A 27815-nucleotide genomic window follows, 5' to 3' on the forward strand; every position below is an offset into this window, starting at 1 on the left:
AAAACTCAGTGGTTGAAAGGAAACATCAGCATTTACTTAATGTTGCTCGATCTTTACTTTTTCAATCTAATGTGCCTTTACAATATTGGAGTGACTGTATTTTAACAGCAGTTTACTTGAGAAATAGGATTCCTTCACCTTTGTTAAATCACAAAACTCCACTTGAATTGCTGTTAAACAAGGTACCTGATTACTCGTTGTTAAAGAGTTTTGGCTGTCTTTGTTATGTTTCTACGAATCAAAAGGATCGCCATAAATTTTCACCTAGGGCTAAACCTTGTGTTTTTCTAGGATATCCATCTGGGTATAAAGGATATAAAGTGTTGGACTTAGAATCTCATTCTGTATCCATATCTCGCAATGTTGTTTTTCATGAGCACATGTTTCCTTTCAAGACTAGTGAATTGCTTTCTCGTGCAGTTGATATGTTTCCCAACACCATCTTACCACTTCCTGCACCATTGCATTTTGTTGAAACTATGCCGCATTCATTTCCATCATCATCAGAATATTCATCTGTTTCATCACAACCGAATGTTGATAACTCGAGTACTCATTCATCTGTTCCAGTTACACAAGAGATAGGTACTAGTTCTGTAAATGTTGCTAGGCCTAAACGAACTACTAGGGCTCCTAGTTATCTGACTGAGTATCATTGTAACTTGGTTCCTTTCTCTTCTTCTACTGATCCTTCTCCTACTAATACCTCTAGTACTCCATATCCCCTTTCTTCTGTTATATCTTATGATAAATTCACTCCCACTGTTCAGTCCTATATCCTTGCCTATACCTTAGAAACAGAACCGAAGACTTTTAAACAAGCCATGGCATCTGAAAAATGGACAAAAGCTGTTAATGTTGAGTTGCATGCTTTGGAGGATAAAGGTACATGGAATGTGGAATCTTTACTAGCTGGGAAGAATGTTGTTGGATGTAAATGGGTTTTTACCATTAAGTATAATCCTGATGGCACGGTGAAAAGATATAAAGCGAGATTGGTCGCTCAAGGCTTTACACAACAAGAAGGCATCGATTACATGGATACCTTCTCACCGGTTGCAAAACTAACGAGTGTTAAACTTTTGTTGGGTCTCGCTGCTATACAGGGTTGGAGTCTTACTCAAATGGATGTCTCCAATGCCTTTTTACATGGCGATTTGGATGAGGAGATCTTCATGAGTCTTCCACAAGGCTACACTCCTGCTTCAGATCGTCCTCTCCCACCAAATCCGGTTTGTCGTTTGCTGAAGTCACTTTATGGGCTTAAACAAGCGTCAAGACAGTGGTATAAACGTTTTTCTTCAGTTTTATTGGGAGCGAATTACATTCAGTCACAGCCGATAATACACTTTTTGTCAAGGTCACATCTTCATGCTTTATTGCTGTCTTGGTCTACGTAGATGATATAATGATTGCCAGCAATAATGATGTGGCTGTTGAGGATTTGAAGCGGTTGCTTAGATCAGAATTCCAAATCAAAGATCTTGGTCCAGCTCGGTTCTTTCTTGGTTTGGAAATTTCTCGATTATCGACTGGTATCTCTGTTTGTCAAAGGAAGTATGCCTTGAATCTCCTCGAGGAAGCTGGTTTACTAGGTTGTAAACCGAGTTCAGTACCTATGGATCCATCTTTACATCTTACGAAGGATCTGGGAACTCCATTGCCTAATCCTACCTCCTACAGAGAGCTTATTGGTCGGTTATTGTATCTCACTATAACCAGGCCTGATATTACCTTTGCTGTGCATCAACTGAGCCAGTTCTTATCTGCTCTAACTGATATTCATTTGCAGGCTGCACACAAGGTTTTCCGATACATCAAAGGCAATCCAGGACAAGGTTTAATGTATGCATCTGACTCTGAACTTTGTTTGAATGGATTTGCGGATGCTGATTGGGCCACTTGCAAAGACACAAGACGATCTGTTACAGGTTTTTGTGTTTATCTTGGTACCTCTTTGATTTCTTGGAAATCAAAGAAACAATCAGTGGTTAGTAGAAGCAGCACTGAAGCTGAGTATCGGAGTCTAGCTTTGGCGACTTGTGAGCTTATATGGATCCAGCAGTTACTTCGGGACTTGCATATTACGATGACTTGTCCAGCAAACCTATTCTGCGATAACAAATCTGCGATTCATATAGCTTCCAATCCAGTATTTCACGAGCGGACAAAACACATTGATATAGATTGTCATACTGTTCGTGATCAGATCAAAGCAGGGAAACTGAAGGCTTTGCATGTTCCTACTGGAAATCAACATGCTGATATTCTTACTAAACCTCTTCATCCTGGTCACTTCTACTCATTATTGAACAAGATGTCAATATCAAGCCTTTATCTTCAGGATTCTACGAAGCTAAAGACTTGAGGGGGGCGTATTATGATATGGTTTACTTCGGTTAAGTTTGGTTTAACTTAAGCTGAATGTAGCTTGGTTTAGTACTCTGTATATAAGTGAACGTTAAACTAATTGTACAAATTAACGAAGCTAATAACAAACTTTCCTCTGATGAACTTTCTCTCTTACTTTGATTCTGGGTTTATCGATCTTTGATGATCACGTTTAATACACTTATATTCTAAAGCAGACGAATCTATCAAAAACCCGTGAGCTACAAAAGAACCTAGCAACGAGATCGAACTTTCTCCGACACTAAAAACTCAATAACACATTCTCATTTCCAAAAGTCAATCAGATTATATTTACAGATTCGACCTGGGAAGAAAGAAGAGGATTGATGGAGTTTGGAAGGTGGGTTTAACGCCGCTTATGCTCCCGATCCATTAAACTTTTAAGCTCAGCTGATGGAGAAGATGGAGAAGATGAATGGGGAAGAAGAGTTTCAGCGTAGAGAGAAAGATCTCGACACTTTTTTTTAGAGTAAATATTTTTTGTAATTAACAAATTGTTATAAGGTTAGTTTTGTAATTTACAATTTTAAACGCTGTGTGTTTTGTCGCAACACTGGATTTGATCAACGACGCAGAACGCAGCGTTTGGACACCGCATCTGGCCGCAGGAAGCTGCGTCAGAGTAACGAACAACAATCGGACGCAAGCCGCAGCCGCAGCCTCCTGCGGCAAGCAAACGAACAGATCCTCGATCGGGACGAACAAATCCCCCAGTTTCATTCACCGCTTTTCATTGGGTCTCATTGTTTCCATGTATCGACAGAGAATGAAGTTTTGGATCTCTCAATGTAAACCCGCGGGTTTGTTATTAACTCCATCCATAATATTGTTTGAGATGACTTCTACAAAACAACCAAGACTTCTACTTTGGGCTCAGGACATGAAATTCATAGTCCATATAAGCCTAAGGGTTTACTAAATGTTGTGAAATTTTTTCTCACCGTGAAAGAATATATATATATCCCTCATCAGTTGTTTGCTTACTATTGCAATCGTGTCGCTTATTGCATTTGCGTAGTGAATCATTAGTTCTAGATAGGAATTAACCAGGAAAACCAAAACCATCATATCACTTTAGTTTAGTCAAAATACCCACATTAATTCTTAATATTAGTTCTGAATATAGGGTTCAAGATGCACAATATCTGGCTCATCGCTCATGCTACGGATCACTGATATTTGGTTACTCCTTTTTGTTAGAATAAAAATATTTATAGTTAATAAAATCATATTTAAAATGATTATCAAATGGATGCTAAATTATTAATCGCACTGCAAACAACTATTAGTGGGATTTGAGTTATATATAAATTTTATTAGTCTGAGAAAAAACAGCCTAAAAATTATATTGTTTAAGAAAAAAAAACAAATTCAGAGATTCGATGTGATGAAACATGATTACATAATCAGAGTAATCTTCGGTAGTGTTCTGATGAAGGAATAATTTTAGAAATGTTAAGTATGTAACAAAACATGATATGTTTTCTTGAACTAGAAATAATTATGCCTAGTGTAGGTAGTTATTTTGGGGGTCAATTTTTTTTTGTTTTTTGGGTTAAATGTCGTAGGTAATAAGATTATAAGAAGTCCACGATTTAGACTATTTCACTGATTTCATCTAAATATATGTATTAGGAGATGTTGCGTAAGATGTGAAATGAAAAAAAAAAATCAGTTAATACATCTCATCTTTCTCCATCTACTTCACTTCATATCTTTCAAAATTTCTTGAAGTTCTAAATGTTTCCCTGTTATTACCTTTGAATAAGAATAAAAAAAAACATAGAGAACAAGAGAATATGAAACTGACATGCAATTTCCAGCAGCTTCCAAACATAACATAACAAACAGCCATTTACCTTTTGTGAGTAAAACAACCAATACAAAAGAAATCATATGGCCACTTGAGGTGAAAAACAGGTGAGATGGTCTCATACATAGTCCTCAAAAGTTTGGGCTCAGAAGTAGAAATCAAAGGCCCAGTTAAACTCATAAATCAAAATCAAAATCAAAAGAAATTCTTGGAATATATAATTCAATGTATTAGCGGGATAATAAAAAGCAATCCCTAGAAAGTAGAAATCAAACAGTAACGAAGCTCAGAGAGCAGTGTCAATGGCGGAAAGTATGAGCCTATCTCCCGCACTCGATCCCAGATCTCCCTACCATATCGATCCAGATTATCAAGCCGAAGAGAATCTCCCTATGGTTATACTCAGCCAAGCCGACGACAACTACTTCATCTGGAAGAATCATTTTCTCGAATTCCTCGTAAGCAAGAACAAAACCGGGTTCGTCGACGGTTCCGTCGAGAAACCGGATCCTTCCTCGCCGCTCTATCAACCATGGGTAATCTGCAACGCTAGGGTTAAGTGTTGGCTGATGAATTCGGTGAGCGAAAACCTTCAAGACTATGTGCGTTTCGCCGAGACGGCTCATAAAGCATGGGAGGAATTTCGAATGATATTCGTCCCGAGCGTGGATTTCAAGATCTACCAGCTTCGTCAGAGAATCGCGATGCTGAGGCAAGATGGTGACTCGGTGGCGAGTTATTTCGGGAAGCTGAGGAGAGCTTGGCTGGAACTTTCCGAGTATGATCCCTTGCCGGAAGGAGCTCAAGAGGCGAGAGAGAAGGAGCAGCGTTACGCATTTCTGATGGGTTTGAACAATGATCTAAGCTATGTGAGAACGAAAGTCATGCTTATGAATTCTCCTCCGTCTCTTGACCAAGCTTATGCTCTGGTTGCCCAAGCAGAATCGACGATGAACTCGACCAGATGCTGAAGAATGTCAGGTTCAATGATCATCACATTCTCTGTATTTTCTTTGTATGATATCTTTAAATCCTTGTGTTTCTTCTTTACTTGCTTTTGTAACTATATGGTATTTCATTCTCAATGTTACATGGAACAAGATTAATTCAGGGGAATTATTAATATTGATGGTCTACATAAATCTCTCGAAGCATAAATATTCTTGAATGTATATGTTTTGATACACTGGATTTTACGAGGACAAAAGAGGAGAGAAAGCAATATAGAAATGACTTTATACTTTCACAAACAAAGACATACCTGTGATTTTTTTCAGACAAATATCAGCGGCCAGCTTCGATGTCCCAGTATTGCTACATTCTTGATGCTGTCATAGCCAGTGCTACTAGTTTCTCCTTGTGCTGATAAGATTTCAACACCGAGCAAGTAATTACTTTCCTTTGTCTCAGGATACTGATCCGACCACTGATGTTTGGTTTTAGTGGCTACCAAGCCCTCAAGAACTGCAGCTACTTCCTTCATCCTTGGCCTTTCCTCCCCCGTCAATCTTGTACACTCAACAGCAACTCTTGCAGCTTCCTGGATCTCTCTCTGATTACCCTCGTTCATCACTTGCCCATCAATAACCTCGTGCAACCTATTCTCTTTTGTGGCAGAAGCAAAGTAACTGACCAGATGTTTTGAGTACTGTGGCCTTTCAAAGCACAATGCCTTTTGACCGGAGATCAGTTCCATGAGGACTACCCCAAAGCTATAGACATCGCTTTTTTCGTTCAGCGACCCCGTGTGGTAGTATTCTGGGTCTAAGTAGCCTAGAGTTCCTTGCACCATAGTTGTGAGCTGCTCTTTATCCATCGGTATCAGTCTTGAAGCCCCAAAGTCGGCTACTTTTGCAGTCAAGTTTTCATCCAGGAGAATGTTAGCAGTCTTGACATCGCGGTGGATGATTGGAATAGAAGCAGAGGAATGAAGATATGCGAGAGTTCCAGCGACTTCTATTGCTATCCTCAGGCGATGTTCCCATGTAAAGGAGGAATCAAACATGGAACCGTGCAAGTGATCAAAAAGGGTGCCACTGGCGATGAACTCATAGACCAAAAAGGGAACTTCAGTCTCTAGACAGCAGCCCAAGAGCTTGACCACATTCCTATGGTTGATTTTTGAAAGCACGAGCACTTCGTTGATGAACTGCTCTACTTGGCTACAGTCTCCAAGGCGAGCCTTCTTTATAGCAACTATGGAGTTGTCTGGTAATATCCCTTTGTAGACAGTTCCTTGGCCTCCCTGGCCCAGGATTCTGCTGTCGTCATAACCATTGGTTGCTTCCTTCATGCCTTTCTCAGTGAAGATTTGGACATCAACGTTTGAGGACCCTGCTCCTGAGAGTCTCTGTATCAACATACCACCGCCGTTTTGCTCGAAGAATTGTTGTCGGAGTCTGGTGTCGTTCCGTTGCTTCATCCTCTGTTGTATACAGCCAACAACAAGCAGGATGGCCAAGAAGCCGATGGTGGTTCCTGGTCACATTACAAAAAAAGTATAAATATATGGAGCTGAGCTGTTTCAAGAAATATAGAATCCAGAATGAATGAAAGAAAGATTACCAAGAACAATTTGAGTCCATTTATAGTATTCAGGCCGGTCTTTTGGCATGCAGATATTAGTGGTGGTATCTAAGTCGTAACCAGATTTGCAATTACAAAGAAAGCTTCCAGGGATGTTCTCACAGGTGCTGTGATCCGAACAATTATGTCCTCGGATAGTATGAGTACATTCATCGATATCTGGCAGCGCACAACGAGATATGTATATATGAGGAAAACAATCAACTCTCAGAAGAAGAAAGAATACAATTTGCAAGTTACCTTTGCAACCGTCTGGAAGGTAGGGATTCCCCTCAAAACCTTCTGTACATCTACATTGATATCCGATTCCACGAGTAGAATTGAAACACTCGGTGTTCTCACCGCATATGCGCCTGCCTACAACTTGCTCGCATGTCTGATTTCCAATAGACCAGTCTAGTACCACAGGGAAGTCCGTGACATTCCGCAGATTCCGAAGATCTTCTGTAGAACTGAAGTTAAACTTACCATCCTCAACAAGAAAGGCGTAGGTGCAAGGATTAAAGTCATACAACACAGAAGTCGTCATGGCGAAGCGTTTAGAACTTGTTCTGAATTTCAACGATCTAGTTCTGAATACTTCCTTATCCAAAGGGATAGACGTCTCGCAGCAACCTTGACCATTACATACTCTAGTTGGTGCCGGGCGAGAATTGCATAATGACATGCATCCAGTAGAGTAACTTTGGTCACCAAAAGTGGTCAGAAGTGCATAAGCGTTACAACCTACCAAAGTAAACTTGTTGTTGGTGGCGACAGATAAGTTAGCCAGCGTATAATTGTAGTATATCTCAACACTCAACTTTCCTTGTCTGTCGTAGCAAGTGTAAGACCTATTAAACTGGACACGCAGCTGGCCGTTGTGAGAAATGTTGGTTACGTGCATGTTGCCAAAGAATAGCTTCCCTTCCTCGTTACATGTGAGACTGAAACTTCGATCTTCGGCATAGTAACAACCTGTAGAAATGCCGAAAGGGTACTCGATTGTGATGTTGCCACATCTAGTTTGGCAATCCTTGCGTGGTTGCCCCTTAACCATCTGCGTACATGCAAGGTTGAAGAAAATAGCCGCCAAGATCAGACTCTGTAACTTCATCTTTTACCTTTCTCTCCTCTCTCTCTAACTTTGTTCTTCTTTTGAGTTCTCTCTCATCTCCTTGAGAATTTTTCTTATAGGTAATGATGATTACTAAGTCTAGGTCTTGAGATGTTGTCTTTACTCTCTCGTTCCAATCCAGCTACACAAACAAGACCATGTCAATGTAACGCAAGAAAGACGTTCAAGTATGCCCCATATACCCAGAAAATATCCCAACGTTTACGTTTGGTTCGGTTTAATAGTTACTCTTATTTTTGGTAGTATTCAAAGATTGCTACTGTTGGTGTGGTTGCAAAGAATATTCAAATTCGAAGGAGTGGTAAAGATTCAGACTATAACCTTAAGATATTGTCGGTGGATAGTAAACCATTTCACTCTTAAGAAAGAGTGGTGGACATTGGTCAACCATTGGAACTCACTCTCTTCGTCAACTTCATTCACTGTCCTATCTTCTTCCCTTGATATTTCGAGGCAAATTTACTCTGTTTCTTAGTAATTTCCTCTTCAAAATAATTTATTACTGAAATATGAAGTTTCTGATAATTCAGGAGTCTCTTTCATTGACGGTTCAAAATACAGTAAATTAAGGTCCCTTTTGCAAAAGATTCAAAAAAGTTCCAAGTATCTAGTAAGCAACACCTTTATTCTTAAATTTTAGAAAAGGAAAGATTTGAATGGAACAATCCATGGTTTTGAAATAAAAAATGAATATTTGTTATATTCTGAAAGATAGATTAAGATGTTAATTATATAATAAAACAGAATGATGAAAAATAACCTTCACTAGTTGATTACTTTAAGCCTTAAGATTAGGTTAAGTTAAAGCAAGCCTTAGAGAGTAATAACCGCTCCTTCCTCACTAAATTCTCAACCTTCATCAGTCTCGATATCATTTCAATCAAAGCAAGCTTACAAGAGCAGAAAATGAGTCTTAGTTCACAAAGCTATGTATACCAAGTAAAGCCATTTCTGTTTACAAATCAACACCCGATTCCCTTTGTTTCAAGTCCAACCCCATCCGATCATTCTCAAGTTTCATACTTTCATTCTCCAAATTTAACTCCAATCTCTCTCATCTCTTACTTTTCTTGAATACCAAGCAAATTAATTCTCTGAGATCCTTGGATGCTTTTTATGAATTTTTTTGTAGTGTTACTTTACGAGATGTTTTTCCCCATTATGATGATATAGATCACATATGTGGTTTTTCCCCATTTAGGATATTTCTAACTCTAAATTATCTATTACTAAAACATTTGCTCACGTTTAACAGTTCTTCTTGGATTTTTTTTTTTTCCTTTTTGTAGCGACAGTGGTATATCATTGTCTTATGGAATCAGATTCAAGAACTCCAAATTTTCTTTCATCTCCTTGAGGTGTGTTTTTGTAATATCCCGATTTCCGGTATATAGAAAGGCTTATAAGAATTGATTTGGCTACCTATGTCAATAAAGTGCACTTATCTTTTCCGGTTAAGTGTGCTGAGAGAACTTCAGAGTTAAGCGTGCTGATGCTGGAGTAGTCTCAGGATGGTGACCTACCGGGAAGTACTCTGCGGTACTGTGCGAGTAAGGATCATGTGGTGATTGCAGGGACAATATACAATCTTACGAGCCTTCCGAACTAACGACTCCCGACCATCGGACAGTGGTGGGCCAACGGGCCTAGAGAGGAGGTTGGGCCAACGGGCCTAGAGAGAGGACGTTGGGCCCACGGGCCTAGAGAGGGCGTTGGGTTCACTGGGAGGGACGGTTGGGGGGAGTTAGGATTGATATCGCCGGTCCGCGCCTGGTCCCCAGAGGAAGGGCGGGTCGGGATGTCACAAGTGGTATCAGAGCCGACACCCAACCTCGTGTGTGGAGTCGTCATGTGGCCTCACACCGTAACAGGGTGAACGATCCTGGTGCAAGCACTGTGGGGGTAAAGGGAGAATTCGGGGACGAATTCATTGGAAGTCGGGGAAAATTGTAACATCCCGATTTCCGGTATATGGAAATTCTTATAAGAATTGATTTGGCTACCTATGTCAACTAAGTGCACTTATCTTTTCCGGTCAAGTGTGCTGAGAGAACTCCAGAGTTAAACGTGCTGATGCTGGAGTAGTCTCAGAATGGGTGACCTACCGGGAAGTACTCTGCGGTACTGTGCGAGTGAGGACAAAGCACGGAGAAAGATCATGTGGTGATTGCAGGGACAGTATACAATCTTACGAGCCTTCCAGACTAACGACTCTCGACCGTCGGACAGTGGTGGGCCAATGGGCCTAGAGAGAGGACGTTGAGCCCACGGGCCTAGAAAGGGCGTTGGGCTCACTGAGAGGAACGGTTGGGGGGAGTTAGGATTGATATCACCGATCCGCGCCTGATCCCCAGAGGAAGGGCGGGTAGGGATGTCACAGTTTTCTTATAGGAGATAAATCTCAAGTCAGTCTTGAGATGTTTATCTTTTCACTCGTTTCCGCAGACACTTTTCCAATCCAGCTACACAAACAGGACCATGTCAATTTAATGCAAGGGGCCAAGGAGGACGATGTTCTAGTGCCCTCCATATCCCAACCCAACGTCTACGTTTGAAAGTGACTCCTATTTTGTTTGTTTTTTTTTTTGGGTTGTATTCACAGACTACGACAGTTGGTAGCTGCAAGGAATCTTCAAAATGTGATTAAATTATTTGTTTTCTTTGTTAAAGGGCCTTGATTAATTATATTAATATTGGATAGAAAAACCATTTCTCAATTTTGAAAGAGTAGTGGACACTGGTCAACCATTTGAACTCCGTCTTCGCCAATCTTCAAAATTAGAAATGACATTGCTCGTGAAAATGTAGGAATAGGGCTCCTGATCACTGCATGCTCTGTTTATTTATTTTTTATCGATCGCTCTATTTCTATTTTTTTGGAACAAAAACATACAACTCCTATACACAAAAGTTTACCACCGGCCCAAGCAGTGTGAGAACACGAATCATTCTCTTGAATCCTCTTATGTGTCTTTAGGAAGCCTCTGCTCAGAAACCAGAAGAATCGATGCTGAACTCGACCAAATGCTCAAGGTCAATCAGGTTTCTGAGCTCTGTTTTCTTTTCATGCTTCTTTAGATTCTAGGGTTTCTTCTTTTGAGTTGTTGTTATTATTTTTGACCATAAACTCATATTTAACTGAATCAAATTTAAGAATTCTTGATTTTGAATAAGAACTCTAAAGTTTCAAATACTAAATTTATGAATTCTTGATATACAAAATGACTGATGATAAAAAAACACTAACAGTTCTTGAATGCCATGTTCCATACACTGTTTCTTACATGTTTTGGATGAGAAAACAAAATGTAGACAACTGTCAAAGCATCTAGTGAGCTGTGGACTAAAAAATATCAGCGACCAGCTTCGATGTCCAACCTTGCTACATTCTTGATGCTGTCATAGCCAGTGCTACTGGTTTCGCCTTGTGCTGATAAGATTTCAACACCGAGCAAGTGTTCAAACTCCATTGGCTCAGGATACTGATCCGACCACTGATGTTTGGTTTTTGTGGCTATCAAGCCTTCAAGAACTGCAGCGACTTCCTTCATCCTTGGCCTTTCCTCTCCCGTCAATCTTGTACATTCAACAGCAACTCTTGCAGCTTCCTGGATCTCCCTCTGATTATCCTCGTTCATCACTTGCTCATCGATAATCTCATGCAATCTATTCTCTCTTTTGGCACAAGTAAAGTAACTCACCAGATGTTTTGAATGCTGTGGCCTTTCAAAGCACAATGCCTTTTGACCTGAGAGAAGCTCCATGAGGACTACCCCAAAGCTGTAAACGTCACTCTTTTCGTTTAGCAGCCCCGTGTTGTAGTACTCTGGGTCTAAGTAGCCTAGGGTTCCTTGCACCATAGTTGTGAGCTCCTCTTTATCCCTCGGTATCAGCCTTGAAGCACCAAAGTCGGCTACTTTTGCAGTTAAATTTTCATCCAGCAGAATGTTAGCAGTCTTGACATCGCGGTGGATGATTGGAATAGAAGCAGAGGAGTGAAGATATGCGAGAGTTCCAGCGACTTCTATTGCTATCCTCAGGCGGTGTTCCCATGTAAGAGAAGCATCAAACAAGGAACTGTGCAAGTGATCAAAAAGGGTCCCACTGGTGATGAACTCATAGACCAAAAAAGGAACTTCAGTCTCTAGACAACAGCCCAAGAGCTTGACCACGTTCCTATGGTTGATTTGTGAAAGCACTAGGACTTCGTTGATGAACTGCTCGACTTGGCTACGGTCTCCAAGCAGAGCCTTCTTTATAGCAACTATGGAGTTGTCTGGTAATATACCTTTGTAAACTGTTCCTTGGCCTCCCTGGCCCAGGATTCTGCTCTCGTCATAACCATTGGTTGCTGTCTTCATGCCTTCCTCAGTAAAGATTTGGACATTAACATTTGATGACCCTTCTCTTGAGAGTCTCTGTATCAACATCCCACCACCGTTTTGCTGGAAGAATTGTTGTCGGAGTTTGGTGTCCTTCTGGTGCTTCATCTTTTGTTGTATACAGCTAACGACAAGCAGGATGGCCAAGAAGCCGATAGTGGTTCCTGGTCACATCACACACAGATGATTATAGTGAGTTTTATTTTCCTGCAGAAAAGAAAGAATCCAGAACGAGTGAGGGAAGCTTACCAAGAAAAATCCGAGTCCATCCATAGTATTCAGGCCTCCCTTTACGAGTGCAGCTATTGGTCGTGGAATTTAAGTTGTAACCAGATGGGCAATTACAAAGGAAGTTTCCTATCGTGTTTTCACAGGTGCTGGAACCTGAACAGTTATGTCTATGGATAGTACTAGTAGTATTACACTCATTGATGTCTGGCAAAACGAAACAGAGCGCAAGATTCAGCAAGGAATGTAGTATTAGAAAAACAATGAACTCTCAAAAGAAGAAAGAAGGCAAAAGAAAAACAATGTAAAGTACCTTGGCAACCGTTTTCGTTTGAAAGGTAAGGATTCCCATCAAACCCTTTCTTACATTTGCAGATATATCCGGTTCCACGAACAGAATCGGAACAAACGCTATTCCCACGGCATATGCTTGCGTTTCCAGCTTGCTCGCATGACTCTTTACCAATAGACCAATCCAAAACCACAGGGAACCTCGTGATATTCCGCAGATTCATAAGATCTTCTGTAGAACTGAAGTTAAACACACCGTCTTCGACTAGAAAGGCGTAGCTGCAAGGGTTGAAGCTATGCACAGAGGTATGGTTGGAAAAGCTATATGGGCTGACTCTGAAGTAATTGCTCCCTCTAGGTACAGAAGTCTGGCAGCAACCTCCACCAGAACATGATCCGTTTGTCTCTCTGGGAGAATTACATGTTGACATGCATCCAGTTGAGTAATTCCCAACGCCGTTTGTGTTGAGAAACGCGTAAGTGTTACATCCTACTGCAGTAAACCTGTTCTTGTCGGAGAATGTTAAATTTCCCAGCCTCGACCACCGGTTTTGGCGGCTGATCTGATTCCCTTGAATGTTGTAGCAAACGTAGGATCTGGTATTCAAGACGCGTAGCTCGCCACTGAGAGAGATGTTGATCACTTCATTGCCGCCAAAGATCAGCTTGTTTGTTTCGTTACAGGTGATTTTGAAGCTGTTATCTCCGGGATAGTAACAACCTGGAGAGATTCCAAAAGGGTACTCGACTGTGATGTTGCCGCATCTATCTGTGCAACCAGGCAATGATTTCCCTTTGATCAGCTGACTATATGCAAGTGAGAACATTGCCACAAAGAACAGACCCTGCACCTTGTTCATCTTCTCTCTCTCTTCTTTCTTGGGTTTTCTCTCATGTCCTTGAGGTGTGTTTTCTTATATGAGATAAACCTCAAGTCAGTCTTACGATGTTTCTCTTTTTACTTGTTTCCGCAGACACTTTTCCAATCCAGCTACACAAACAGGACCATGTCAATATATGTAATGCAAGGAGGAAGTTCTAGTACGCTCAATATCCCAACAAGTTCACGTTTGACAGTGAATTTTTGTTTTGTTTTTTGAATTCAAAGATTACGACGGTTGGTAGTTGCAAGGAATTTTCAAAATGTGAATAAATGTTAAATATTCTGACTATTTATATGCTTCATTATGTATTTTTTATTATTATTGAATAGAAAAACCATTTCGTAGTTAAAAAAGAGTAGTGGACATTGGTCACCATTTGAACTTGGTCTTCGCCAATCTTTAAAATTCTCTGTCAAGGAAATGACATTATAAGAGACTATGTAGGAATTAAGGCTTCTCATCACAGCATGCTCTGTTTTCTTTGATATTTGTTTGTTTTTTTTTTTTTTAAAAAAGAAAGAAATAACTCCTAGTCTCCTATACACAAAAAGTTGACCAACGGAGGATGTATTTCGGAAATCAAGGAAAAGTCAGCGATGCTCTTGGTCTGTGTTCGTTACTGATGGTGGCTCTTTTGAGGGTACGATCGTCCTTTTATATCCCAAGCCGGACGCGTGACACTGACAACAGGAATCATGCTCATGAATTGAGAGGTTTATGTCTCTTTAGACAACAAGAATCGATGCTTAACTCGACCAAATGCTGAAAGTCAATCAGGTTTCGGAGCTTTGTTTTTTTTTTTTTTTACCATAACGATACATCAGCAATTCATTAAAAAAATTCAGATTCATGAATTCTTGATTTTTTGAGCTCGAATTCTAAACTTTCAAATACTAAATCGGATACGAAGTGTAACATACCAAACAAGGGGGATTATATACAAAATTATTGATGATCTAAACCACCAAATGGTTCTTGAATGCCATGTTTCATACACTTGTTTTTGTTTTACATGTTTTGGAGGAGAAAACAAACAGACTGAAAAATATCAGCGGCCAGCTTCGATGTCCAACCTTGCTACATTCTTGATGCTGTCATAGCCAGTGCTACTGGTTTCATCCTGTGCTGATAAGATTTCAACGCCGAGCAAGTGTTCGAACTCCATTGGCTCAGGATACTGATCCGACCACTGATGTTTGGTTTTTGTGGCTATCAAGCCCTCAAGCACTGCAGCGACTTCCTTCATCTTTGGCCTTTCCTCTCCCGTCAATCTTGTACATTCAACAGCAACCCTTGCAGCTTCCTGGATCTCCCTCTCATTATCTTCGTTCATCACTTGCCCATCGATAACCTCATGCAACCTATTCTCTTTTGTGGCAGAAGCAAAGTAACTGACCAGATGTTTTGAGTACTGTGGCCTTTCAAAGCACAATGCCTTTTGACCGGAGATCAGTTCCATGAGGACTACCCCAAAGCTATAGACATCGCTCTTTTCGTTTAGCAATCCCGTGTTATAGTATTCTGGGTCTAAGTAACCGAGAGTGCCTTGCACCATTGTTGTGAGCTGTTCTTTATCCATCGGTATCAGTCTTGAGGCCCCAAAATCGGCTACTTTTGCAGTCAAGTTTTCGTCCAGGAGAATATTAGTCTTGACATCGCGGTGGATGATTGGAATAGAAGCAGAGGAGTGGAGATATGCGAGAGTTCCAGCGACTTCTACGGCTATCCTCAGACGGTGTTCCCATGTAAAGGAGGAATCAAACATGGAACCGTGCAAGTGATCGAAAAGGGTGCCACTGGTAATGAACTCATAGACCAACAATGGAACTTCAGTCTCTAGACAGCAGCCCAAGAGCTTGACCACGTTCCTATGGTTGATTTGTGAAAGTACTAGCACTTCGTTGATGAACTGCTCGACTTGGCTATTGTCTCCAAGCCGAGCCTTCTTTATAGCAACTATAGAGTTGTCTGGCAATATTCCTTTGTAAACTGTTCCTTGGCCTCCCTGGCCCAGGATTCTGCTGTCATCATAACCATTAGTTGCTTCCTTCATGCCTTCCTCAGTAAAGATCTTGACATCAACATTTGATGGCCCTGCTCCTGAGAGTCTCTGCATCAACATTCCACCGCCGTTTTGCTCGAAGAATTGTTGTCGGAGTTTGGCGTCCTTCCGGTGCTTCATCCTCTGTTGTACACAGCTAACGACAAGCAGGATGGCCAAGAAGCCGATGGTGGTTCCTGAACGCATCACAAAAAAAGTATAAATATATAGAGCTGAGCTGTTTCAGGAAACAGAGAATCCAGAATGAGTGAAAGAGAGATTACCAAGAACAGTTTGAGTCCATTTTGTATAGTATTCAGGGCTGTCTTTTGGAATGCAGATATTAGTGGTGGTATCTAAGTCGTAACCAGATTTGCAATTACAAAGAAAGCTTCCAGGGATGTTCTCACAGGTGCTGAATTCCGGACAATTATGTTTGTGGATAGGATGAGTACATTCATCGATATCTGGCAAAGCGCAACAAGAAATGTATGAGGAAAACAATTAACTCTCAGAAGAAGAAAGAAAACAATTTGCAAGTTACCTTTGCAACGATATGGAAGGTAGGAAAAAGTGTGTAAGATGCAACAAAGAAAAACAATATAACTAACACTCAAAAGAAAACGAAATTCAAGTTGAAAGTACCTTTGCAGCCTTCTTCGCGAAGGTATGGATTCCCATAAAAACCTTGTAAACATTTGCAGACATACCCAGTGTTGTCAGTAGAGTTGGAACACTCGCTGTTCGCACCGCATTTTTTGATTCCTCCAACTTGCTCGCATGTCTCTCCTCTAATAGACCAATCTAATAACACAGGAAACCTCGTATTCTGCAGATTCGTAACACTTTCCACACCACTGACCTTAAAAGTGCCATTCTCAACGAGAAAAGCGTAGATGCAAGGACTAGTAGAACTACGCACAGAAGTGTATCTAAGGCGATTTCTGCTGACTATGAAAATATTGCTCCAAGCAGGGACTGGGCTCTGGCAGCAACCTACACCATTACATTGACGATCTGTTACTTGGGGAAGAGGATCATCACATATTGATACGCATCCTACTGAAGTTCTTCTTCGAGATCCAGCAGTTGACAGATACGCGACCATGTCACAGCCAACTGCAGTAAGCATGTTGTTTTTGGAGAGAGTTAGATTTCCCAGCCGCCCAATCAAGTTGGATTCAGAACTTATATGTCCTTGGCTGTTGAAGCAAACGTATGATACTGGAATCAGGACTCGTAGCTGGCTTGCATTATAATTGACGTGGACCACTTCGAGGTCATCAAAGAGTAGCTTCTCCTTGTCACAAGTGAGTTTGAAACTAGGATCTTCGGAACGGTAACAATCTGGATCATGAGAAAAAGAAGTGCCAAATGGGTACTCAAGTGTAACCTTGCCACAGGTTGTTGTTGAGCAATTGGTAGAGGGTTGCCCCTTGACCAGCTGCGTGTAAGAAAGGCATATAATAGCCACCAAGAACAAACCCTGCAACTTCATCTTCAACAAACTTGTTCCTCTTTGGAGTTTTCTCTCATCCCTCTGAGGCTTCTTATATGGAATAAAAGTTGAGGAGCTCTTCAAATGATCTGTTTACCCTTGTGTGCAGACCAATTCCCATTTTTTTTCTTTTCCTTTGTTTCTCGAATTTACAATACTATAATCTATCGTCCAATTACACAGCCAAGACTTTTTCTACTTTAATGTCGGTCAAGTGAAGTCTAAGTCAGTGTAATACAAGGGGGCGTTAAAGTATACCATATGATAATAGTATCCGAACGTCTACGTTTCCTTTTAACAGTTCATATTTATATTATTTGTTATTTTTGAAGGATTCAAAGATCATAAGGATCGGTCGTTGCAAAGGAATCCTCAAATGTGAACGAAAAGGTAAGTTTCTGACGAGATGCTTTAGATATTATAGGATGGAAAACCCATTTGACAATGATAAGAAGAAATAAAAAAATAACCATTTGAGCTCTCGTCAACTTGAGTCTCTGTCAGAATTACGTTTTTTTAATTAACTGAATGGCATGGTCTGTTTTCTTTTGATTTTCTTTTGTACCCTTTAAGACATATATCACCACATATAATAGTTATTTGAATATTCGGTGATATAATCATATAAGTCGAAGAAAACTCCACTTGAATTCTAATGTTTTGAGTGAAACCAACCAAATATCGGTTTTTGAACTGACAAATATCAATCTAACAAAGATTTTAGGGGAAGACAACACGATACAAGAATCCTTGAAGCATAAAGATTCTATCACAGGAAGAGGAACATTACTTTATACAAAGGTGCTGCTGGATGCATGCTAGCTTATGTTTTTTTGTCTTTTGTTGCTGATGATTGTTTTCACCTTCTTCCTCCTCGTGCAAGGGACCCTTAACGTCTGAGTATGCTATCAGCGTGAACAGAGATCACATACTCTGTGTAAATACAACTCTTCTGGTGCGTTTTCGCGTAAACAAGGCCAACAAAGCTGAACATATACACCAAATCATCGACCAGAATAACACTTCTGGTCGCTAATTATGCTACGAAGATAACATTTCTCAGGTTCTACTTTCACATGTCTTTGAATCAGTGAGCTAAGGACGTTTACAAGCACACACACAGAACAGAAACCTGCAGACCAGGAAGTGGAGTTTGCTTTGACTTGAGAATTACAATAGTTAATAACAAAGAAAGGGCTTCTTTGTTAGTAACTATTTAGTATACACAGAAATATCTTAAAAGAATAGAGAGGAGAGATTATTCTCAATACACAGTTTAGGAGTTTCTTTCATTGACATAGTTCAAACTGGCTTTTGGATAAATTACCAACGGAGCCAGATTTGAATTGAACAATCCTGGATATGGGGATTAGAAACAAGAAAATAAAAAGAGAGAGAGATATTTGTTACATTCCAGAAATTGGATTAAGAACGTCAAGAATAAAATACACCAGAATGATGAAAATAACCTTAACCAGTTGATAAGTTCAAGCCATAAGGTTAATATGAAAAAGTGACTTGGATGCTAATGTTAAAGCAAACCTAAGAGAGCTTGCTTATATCAACCAATCCTATCACTATATTCTCAACCATCACGACCGCAATGTTCTCTCACATCAAAGTCTCGAGATCATTACAGTTAAAGCAAGCTTACAATAGCAGAAAATGAGTCTTAGTTTGCGAAGCTATATATACCAATCAAAGGGAAGTAAAGCCACTTCTGTTTACAATTCAACACCCAATTCCCTTTGTTTCAACTCCAAGCCCATCCGATCATTCTCAAGTTTCATCCTTTCATTCTCCATCCTCATTCTCTCGAGTTCTTGATCCCTTTTCTTACTAAACCTCTCCCACCTGAATCTCTGTTTCTCCAATTCCAGCAACTCAACTTGGATCTGAAGCTTCTGCTCCTCTAACTGGAGAGTCCGAGACTCAATCCACTGCTTCTGCACCGAAGCTGCTCTCCCACTCTCTGCCCCACCTTGGTTCACATCAGCTTGAGGAAACGGCATTTGAGGTAAAGAGCCTCTACTGCATTCAAGAGAATTAACGTGATTCGGATGGTCAGCATCTTCATGGCTATGGCTCTGTCTCATCTTCTTCAAAGGACCACCACCTCCGTAATGAACTCCTCTACAATCCCCATGTGAAAAATGCTGCTCCTCATACTCATCATGCTCATCACCTTCTCCATCATGGTCCTCATCATCAACATCCTCCATCATCTGGTGTTTCCTAGAATCATCGTTATCATGATCATCTCTGTTTCTAAGCGCCAACTGTAGCGAACGCTGCAAAGCAAGGTCATGAGGCAAATGCAACCTGTTCCCATTGTGGTATGAACACATCTCTTCATAGAAAAGATGTTTGGAACTCATGATTTTCCTAACATCATCCTTCTCTTTATCATTCAAGTAACCAATCGAATCCAAAAGCGCAGGATTCTCAACAACCTGACAAGAAGTTCCCCTACCAAGCATGTCGTTAAGCTTCTTATACCGTTTATTCAAATCATTGAACTTATCCTCGCATTGCTGCGGCGAGACATGATAACCTCTCTCAGCCATGACTTTGGAAACCGATTTCCATTTCCCTTTCTTCTGCAAAACCGCAAACTTCCTTCTACTACCAGTATCCATGGTCGAATCATCACCTATATAAGACACAGCGGTTATCAAAAGCTTCACCATCTTATCTGTCCACTTCACTCGTTGCCAAGGAGATCCTTTGGTGGATTTGTTGGCCTCGTTGTGACCATCACCACCTTCCTCTGTGAAACTTGGTTCATCATCGTCACTCACTGAGATCTTCTCTCTTTCACCTTTATGCTGCTCAGTTATTGACATGTTGTGATGATCACAGGTTTGACCTGTAACCATAGTAAAGGGAAGACCTTCGTGAAGGGTTCGAGAATTTGGGTTGTGTCGATGCTGATTCATAGAATCTGGATGATGAACTCTCGTAGGACCTTGCAAATCGAATCCGCCGTACGAAGAAGCTCCACCACGAACCACACTTCCTTGCGGAAAATTACCATCCATTTCCTACCCAAGTCTCTTCCTATGGGAGAAAAAATCATCAGAGTAAATCCGCAAATCGAAGAGACGTATAGATCTTATAAAGTCACGAAGCGTTTCTTATAAAAAGAAGGTACTGGATGGATCTCGTGGAAATTGAAGATCGAAACTTTAGCAGAGAAAACAGGCAGAGAGCAAATCAGGATGAAGAAATTAAGCGGTGAATGCGAGAGATGAGTAAAACAAGAAGAAGAAGAAGTAACTCACAAACAAATTTTGAACTTGCTTCGTCTTCTCCGGTCAGCTTCTCAGGGTTTCTCTCTCTCTCTCCAAAAACATGTCTGTGTGTTGCGCCAGTTAAAAGTTGTGTACAGGTGGATGCCAAAAGCTCTTCTTTTGTGTAAACTTATTTCCTTTCACGTCCAAACTTCTTGCAATATATAAATTCAACCCCACAAATATTTTATGATTACTTTATTGAATAGACAAAATGAGACCTTGTGATTGGACTTGGACTTTGAATTCCACTAATGATTGTTCATAATCATGTATGAGAGTTTTATTCAATATTTGCATGAATCAATTCGATCTATTCTCGTTGTCAAAAGGTTTTATTATCTTTTTTGACAGAAAAGGTTGATAATCTTTATTTTGAGAAAAAAGAAGAAGAAGAAAAAGATATCTATACTTCATATTAGAAGTGGTGTAACATACTTATGAGGATGAACACGCAAAGAAGACCGATTTGAAGAAAGAAAAGTAGAAATCAAAAGTTGGAAACGATATAATGTAAACATGATATGTAAAATCAAGAAACGAATATATAACGAATTAGAACGAAGAGAGCATTGAGATCAAAAGTTGGAAACGGAATAAAGATCTAAAGATCCTATTGGAACGATCATCAACACGCTTCGAGTCATAGTAACATGGGAGCAATGCATCGAGAATGAGAAAAATAGTCTTATCTCCGTCTGGGTCTGGTCTGAGCAGGAGAACCCATTGATTGTGACTCTCTATAGTTTCTGCTGGGAGAATCCATTGATGATCTCGAAGACGAGTAGGCAGCTTTGGTTACTGGAGGCGTTGAATCCAACGGGATAATCTCAACGAAGCATGCACTATTCAAACGGGTCTTCTCTAGCTCCAGTTGAAGCATTTCACTTGTACACTGCTGTGCAAGAGCCTAAAGCAGCAACAGTAACAAAACAAAACCGCTTTTCGTAAGAGGTTTTTAGCTTTGAAGATGGTAAATATCATTTAAGGAGATATAACACAGTCTTACAATGAGATCATCTGGAGATACGGATGATTGTTTGTCATCTGAGATTGCATCTTCGCTGCCACGTGTTGGTTTCCGGTGATGCCCTCCTGCGTTGTTCTCAGCTGTCTCGCTGATGCTCTCTGTAGCTTTCTCCAACACAGCTCCTTGCAGAGACTTTAGAGACTCGGTTGCATCAGGCGTGAGATATGGATTCAATATAGTCTCGAAATACTCGAGCTGCATCGTCAGTTTGTGAAAACATATTATATAATCTTTTTAACTATTAACCCACTCGCTAAATAAAGATGAGAAGACTAATATGTTTACCTCAAGCATCAGTTGGCAGAAACCATTTGCATCTATTGAAGCCAGGTCGTCAGATCTGTTTTCTTCTAGAAGACTGAGAAATGTGTCGATCAGACCTTCGACCAAAGTGCCAAGAATTTTTTCCAATAGAGGTTTGGCACCAGCAAATACCTGTAATTACAGTTGTCAGTGTAGAATTAACGGGTTTTTAAACTGGGAATACTCAAGTCTGGTGTTTGAGTGTCTTAACGATCAAATAAACTCTCTTTTGGTCTAATGAAACAATCGTACTACCTCTGCATGGACAGCAACCAGAGTGTGCAACAGCTCAACAGCAGCATCTCTTATGCCCTGAAGGAAAGTTTTAGTTATTGGTTCTGTAAGACAAGAGTCTAAACAAATATATTCATTGATTCTAAGGAACAAGAACAATCCACAGCCGAGAGTTAACTTGCTACTTACTTTTACAGGAGGCGCTGCACCCCACTGAACACCAGAGTCCAGCAAATAACTTGTTGCAGCTGTTCTGATCAAGTGTGCCTGGGTACAAGATGTATAAGTACTCATTTAAAAGGAAAGGGTTAAAAGAAAGAACATTCTTGCTTCCGTTGTGCAGTGAAGGTGCATCAATTCTCTAAACGCAGCGACCGCATTACTAAACTAATCTAGCAGTAAACGTTACCTTAGCAAAAGTGTAATGTTCGAGGACCTTTTCTCCAAGACCAGAGAAGGACATTATTAAATCTTGAAGATCACTGCTATCTTCATCATTTCTCCTGCAACATTTGAGAGACACAATTGATTGGCAAGTAAACAATAACACCATCCACTAATTCACATGATGACATTCAAATATTTGAGAAGGAAAGTTCAGATATTGGTACTAATTAGCATGGTCGAGACACTTTTCTACCAGTTAGAGCAGAGGTAGGTAAATATTGATATTATAAAAGGCACAATCAAATTAGAAAGGGACCCACCTAGATTGTAACCAGGTATACTTGTACTTGTTGTAAAGCTCAGAGGTAAGTTCGTCTTTGCAGTAACCTATATTACTTAAGATCATCAACAACTGACTGTGGGGATCAACAACACTTTCTGGAGCATTTTTTGATGGTTCTTCCTGGTGGTCGTTGGAATATCCATTATGCCAACCCTCTTGCTTTGAGGTGCCTTGAGAAATGTCAGCACCAATTTGCTCCAAGTGAGCTGATATATGCAAAAAGCAATTAGCCTATCAACATAATCATTTTCTAGTGTGTGCATCTGACTCGATCCGCATAAATGTTCTTTTTGTCTGCCCACATTAATGTGTGGGCATCTGTATACATGTACTATCACAGAAGTTTGGTGTAAAAGGCTTACCAGCAAAATCCAGAAAGGAGTTCAAAAAGGCAAGTCTAACAGATATCAGGATTTCCTCAATATGGGCGAACATATCTTCTGATCTAGCAGCTTCACCTTTTAAAGACTGAATCATCCTGGAAAAAGAAAAACCAGAAATCAGCAACCATATACGGCAACACAGCCATTAAAACACGGAAATTAGCAGTACACAATTGCAAATGCAGTTCTCTAAATATCTCTAATTGCATGCTTCACGACCAGAATCATAAAAATGGCAATTTGGCAACTGCCATATTTTTCTCTAACTAGAGAGAAAAGTAGAACATTAAATCATAGTATTTTCGAGCTGGAATCAAAGATATCTAGAACTCTTACAAATCATATAGCTAAAATTTGTAGCTCTTAAAGTAGACAGGTTAAGTATTTGTATATACATGTAACTGCAAGATGCTAGAAACTTACAGATTAATTTGCTCCATCCCAGAAACGATAACTGAGCGGAATGCAAGGGGCAGGTAAGAAATGGAATATGGAGATCTATTCCTTTCAAGAATAGAAACTGGGATCCACGTCTCCTCCTTTGATATTCCTTCTGTAGACGCCCTCATCCAAGAGCAAAGCCGTTGGATGTATATTTTAGTGATTTCCACCTTAACTTTTCTTAGTGCCATGACTGCCAAAACAAAAGTGTATACAGAATCTCAGTATACTTTAGCGAAACAACAAGCTCAAGTATCAGAAGAAACTCAAATACCAGCACTATGAGGAGCTGACTCTTTCGCCTCAAACGCTTGACATGCTTTTGATACTTCTTTGATGGAATCACTCATATATGGGTGGAGAATATATGATTCGTCAAAGTCATGAAATGTGCTTTGCACCTACACAAGCAATAAGCAGGGAAAAAAAGTATCAGAACCAATGCATTCGAATATATAACAGAGTTCATCTTTCTAGTATAGCAAAGAAAAGCTCTATTGAAAAGATCAGTTGACAGAAAAGAGGCAAGGAAATGACCTTTGCTTCATAGACAGAAATGGTATTTCGTATCATCCCCGCAACTTCTTCCAACGAATGAGTTGAATACCTCGCCTCTTCCACCTTCTCCTCAGCTTTGCTGGCTGAAGTATCGTTAACTTGGGAAGACTGATTTGGTAGAATTCAATCAAAGTAAGATTTCCCTCCATTTGAATAAAGATAGAAATAGGTACTACCCTCAGCTTACAAAATTATAATACACAGAGTTAATCTACTGCAGGAGCAGAGCACATAGGAGTATCAGGTACCTTGGCAAATTTCCCACTGAAAACAGAAAGAGCTGTTTTCCAAAACGCAGGGAGATGATATACGATAACAGCAGTTAATCTTTTGATGTATCTTCCCCTCAAAGCATCATTATCTTTTCCGGCTGACTCTACTGGTGGTAGGTCAACTTGAACTTGATTATCTTCCATAATAGACGTGTCATCTGACTGAAACATTGAAAGAAGTACGAATGTTATCATCTTTAAACCTGAATCTTGATTATATTGAAATAATATAGCTGCCCTCACAGTTGAACTTACAAGTTGAACACCATTTTGTTGGATTTGTCGCCACTTCGCGTCAGAGAGAGCTCTCTCATGCACCTGGTTGCGCAAAATTTCCATCCTTGCTTCATGATCAAAGGTACACTTTTCAAGCAGCCCATGGATTCTTTGATTCTGATAAAAGAAAGGACCCAGCCAGAAAACCTTATATACGTAATTCCACAAATAGTCTGGGAAACTATATATAGTGTGTGTTTCTCGACCACAATCATGAAAGAAAGAAATGCATAATACCAGAGGCTAAGAGAGCGAAAATATGGATACTGAACTCAAAACTATTAGGAATTCAGACACTCCTCAGCACTAAGGTAGGAAAGCCGTCGAAAAAAGAGCAACAACATCTAACGCACGCACTAACCTGAACATGTAAGTAATGCCAAACGGGATCCGATTCGGGCTCCAGCTCCAGCAAAAGCCTCACAGTGTTTTCCAGCTAAATTAAGCAATTAAATTTTAGCTTGAAGTACAGGAAGAGATGGATAGAGAAGTTACATGAATGTCTATTACAAAAAAAAAGAGAAATATGAAAACTTCAATAACTGTTCACTTAGAAACTGATATGTGATATTAAAACAAAAGCACCAGGCCATCCTTTAACTTATTTAAATGATGAACTGTTCATTCCATTAGTAATTTACATTAGAATGGAAGTAGTAATACTTAACTTACAGTCGTAAAATCTATTTTCGGATCTTCCATAGATCTGTAAAGGGTGCCTTTAAACTCCTGCATGACTTTCTCAACCTCTTCAAGTACGCGCTTGAGTAAATTTACCTGTAAGAAACGTGTCACTCTATGCTTTCAAAAGTTTTCTAAGAAATATCCTACAAGTGAATGCTGTGAGAAAAAATGAGTGGTATATGTCTGAAGAGTGTGATCAATGGGACAAGCATACATGAGATGGAAGAGCAATGGACTTCGCCTTCTTGTATTCCCGAACAGCCAAGTCATACTCGCCTTTGCTGATACTACTACGAATTATACTTGGTAAATTGAAGAGTGTGCGGAATCTCTGAAGCATTCCTTGTACAGACCTGATCTTCTCAGCTTGGGCCTAAGAATTATGGTAAAAAAAAAGGCTTAAGAAGACAGCAAGAGGCTACTACAACACCAAAAAACATTAGTACGTGACCAAATCAACCTGTCTCTCAAAAAGTGGCTTAAAGGCAAGATTAGCCCGAGATGTCACACTCTTCATACAGTTGAACAAATGAGTAGTTCCGGATCCTTCTGGATCGTCTTCGATCCGTTTCAGTTTTGATTCAATATCTGTAACCAAAGGCAGTAGCCTTCACATCAACAAGAGAAAAGATAAAAGCCAAAATAAGCCACCAATTGAGTGTAATAATACATACCATCAATTGTTGTTTTACACGAGACAAAGCAGTCAAAATTATCTTTCACCAACTGTTTCCTTTGTAAATTTCGGCCCTTTAAGTCACTTTTCAGGGCAAGGGCACCAGATTCCAAGTCCGCTGCACTGGTCTCTTGGTGAATGCGAGAAAGAAACAGCTTGGGATCGAAATGGTCAGAGATGTACACCAACTTTTCTGCAAATTCTCAGACGAGTAAATTTACAAATTTTAAAAACCGGAAGTTGTACAATGTACATAAGCCCCCAGAAAGTTCAAGTCCTTTGTAAAAGCTAAATTAACTCCAAGTTGAAAGTATAGTCATGAAGAAATACATCCCCCGAAAGTGCATTATCCACTCTCTCAGCTTTTGAAAGACTTTCTGATGACTCATGATTAATCTCAGCGTCTTGTAATCTATTATCCTACGACGTACACATAGCCATGTTTAGCTACGCACTTCCATCTCATCTTCTCAGAGATAAGAGTAAAGTATCTGACTGACATTTGCGGTGAGCCACAAAAAGAGAGAAAGTACCCTAATTTTAGTGGATCGGTGCATTCCATGCCACGAGGGAACGATTGCAAACTGGTAAGAACAACTTTCTTGCCAGCTCCAGATACCTTCCCATCAAGCTTCTCAGTCGCAGGTAGTGCTGTTCTTGACTCCCGCATATCACGAACCCTGCGGGCAAGCTGCCAAATGTCACCAGCATTAGAGTGAAACGTTCATATTTCCAACTGAATCTGCGTGATGCTATGATTCTAACAGAACCAATGGCCTTGAGTTGGGTTCATATATCAAATCCTTCCGGAGGATCTCAAAACTGTTTTATGAACAGAATATTCAGGGGTCATACGATCGATATCACATAAAGCAAATTTTCGATGTAAACCTAAACTCGATCAAATAAGCAAAGATTACTTACGACTACTTTAAATCAAAACGATGCAGCAAACACAACTATAGCCAAACGAAAATTCAAATTCTAAGCTCGAAAGTATCACGCATAATCTTATCAAAAGAAAACTGGAGCCAGATAAATTTAGACTCGATAGATACGTACCTCAGCTTCATTTACTCGTTTCCAGCAATCGGGCTCTAATCCATCCCAAGCTCCATCATCTTCCTTCCTCGCTCTTCCTCTCTCCTTGCCACTGTCGCCTCTTCTCCCGCCACCTGCAGCACCACCTTTTCCCCGATACTTCTCCTCATCCTCATCCCCGCTCGAAATGCTGAGCAATTCAACCTCCGATTCATCGTCCTCATCCATCGATGGCTTCCTTGCGGCCGCCGGACCTCCCATCGGCTTCTTCGGCGGAGGAGCTGCCGGTTTCTTCTGTTGACGTGGCTGCTGCACTAAATTGGCGACGGGCTTACGGGAATTGGCGGAAGGAGGCTTCTGATAGGTAAGATCTCTCTGAGATTGCTCTTTCAACGCCATTTGAAGGAGCTCATCTTCGTCTAGATCGTCGCTGTCGGTCGACATTTCTTCGCTGAATCAGAGGATCGTCTCGGTTTCTTCCTCCCTTTGAGCTATCGCAGAGATCTGTACAGATTTTCGTTTTTCACAAATCTGTTTTTGACTAATTTGAATTTCGTTTGTGACTTTTTCTTTTTCCCGTGTGTAGCGAATTTTTTCCTTCTCGAATTTATTTGTTTTTAACTTTTCCAGTTCCATTTATTA

The 27815-nt window shown here is 40.2% G+C and overlaps 6 protein-coding genes across 7 annotated transcripts; 1 reads left to right on the plus strand and 5 right to left on the minus strand.

Moving 5' to 3' along the window:
• Nucleotides 1-4351: 4351 nt before the first annotated feature.
• LOC112084083 lies at nt 4352-5350 on the plus strand. Its single transcript, XM_024152772.1, has one exon. The coding sequence runs from the start codon at nt 4528-4530 to the stop codon at nt 5194-5196; it is 669 nt and encodes a 222-aa protein (XP_024008540.1). The 5' UTR covers nt 4352-4527; the 3' UTR covers nt 5197-5350.
• LOC18992817 (wall-associated receptor kinase 5) lies at nt 5332-7907 on the minus strand. The gene is given in 4 exon segments (XM_006416258.2): nt 5332-5536; nt 5538-6703; nt 6791-6970; nt 7052-7907. Coding segments are annotated over 4 exon segments (2229 nt in total). The 3' UTR covers nt 5332-5509.
• Nucleotides 7908-10664: 2757 nt separating this feature from the next.
• On the minus strand, nt 10665-13797 carry LOC18992818 (wall-associated receptor kinase 2). The gene is made up of 3 exons (XM_024152422.1): nt 12852-13797; nt 12560-12745; nt 10665-12474 (listed from the first exon to the last, which is right to left on the minus strand). The coding sequence occupies exons 1-3, from the start codon at nt 13687-13689 to the stop codon at nt 11282-11284; spliced, it is 2217 nt and encodes a 738-aa protein (XP_024008190.1). The 5' UTR covers nt 13690-13797; the 3' UTR covers nt 10665-11281.
• Nucleotides 13798-14761: 964 nt separating this feature from the next.
• On the minus strand, nt 14762-17252 carry LOC18992819 (wall-associated receptor kinase 4). Of its 2 annotated transcripts, XM_006416260.2 has the most exons (3): nt 16400-17252; nt 16039-16221; nt 14762-15951 (listed from the first exon to the last, which is right to left on the minus strand). In XM_006416260.2, exons 1-3 carry the CDS (start codon nt 17250-17252, stop codon nt 14762-14764), a joined length of 2226 nt encoding a protein of 741 aa, XP_006416323.1. The 2 variants fall into 2 exon arrangements, with proteins under 2 accessions (XP_006416323.1, XP_024008572.1); XM_024152804.1 differs by lacking the exon at nt 16039-16221 and having other exon boundaries at nt 14762-15718; nt 16755-17252.
• Nucleotides 17253-18708: 1456 nt separating this feature from the next.
• On the minus strand, nt 18709-20661 carry LOC18992820. The gene is made up of 2 exons (XM_006416261.2): nt 20537-20661; nt 18709-20312 (listed from the first exon to the last, which is right to left on the minus strand). Exon 2 carries the CDS (start codon nt 20291-20293, stop codon nt 18977-18979), a length of 1317 nt encoding a protein of 438 aa, XP_006416324.1. The 5' UTR covers nt 20294-20312; nt 20537-20661; the 3' UTR covers nt 18709-18976.
• A 359-nt stretch (nt 20662-21020) lies between these two features.
• On the minus strand, nt 21021-27741 carry LOC18992821 (exocyst complex component SEC5B). The gene is given in 22 exon segments (XM_006416262.2): nt 21021-21455; nt 21555-21770; nt 21861-22010; nt 22134-22190; nt 22302-22379; nt 22522-22615; nt 22820-23048; nt 23205-23320; nt 23649-23859; nt 23941-24067; nt 24204-24332; nt 24473-24658; nt 24752-24889; nt 25134-25208; nt 25445-25549; nt 25671-25829; nt 25917-26044; nt 26131-26320; nt 26463-26521; nt 26524-26552; nt 26666-26823; nt 27195-27741. Coding segments are annotated over 22 exon segments (3279 nt in total). The 5' UTR covers nt 27618-27741; the 3' UTR covers nt 21021-21233.
• Between the last annotated feature and the right edge of the window lie 74 nt (nt 27742-27815).

The sequence above is a fragment of the Eutrema salsugineum genome, unplaced genomic scaffold (assembly GCF_000478725.1).
Source record: "Eutrema salsugineum unplaced genomic scaffold, Eutsalg1_0 scaffold_5, whole genome shotgun sequence".
NCBI lineage: Eukaryota > Viridiplantae > Streptophyta > Magnoliopsida > Brassicales > Brassicaceae > Eutrema > Eutrema salsugineum.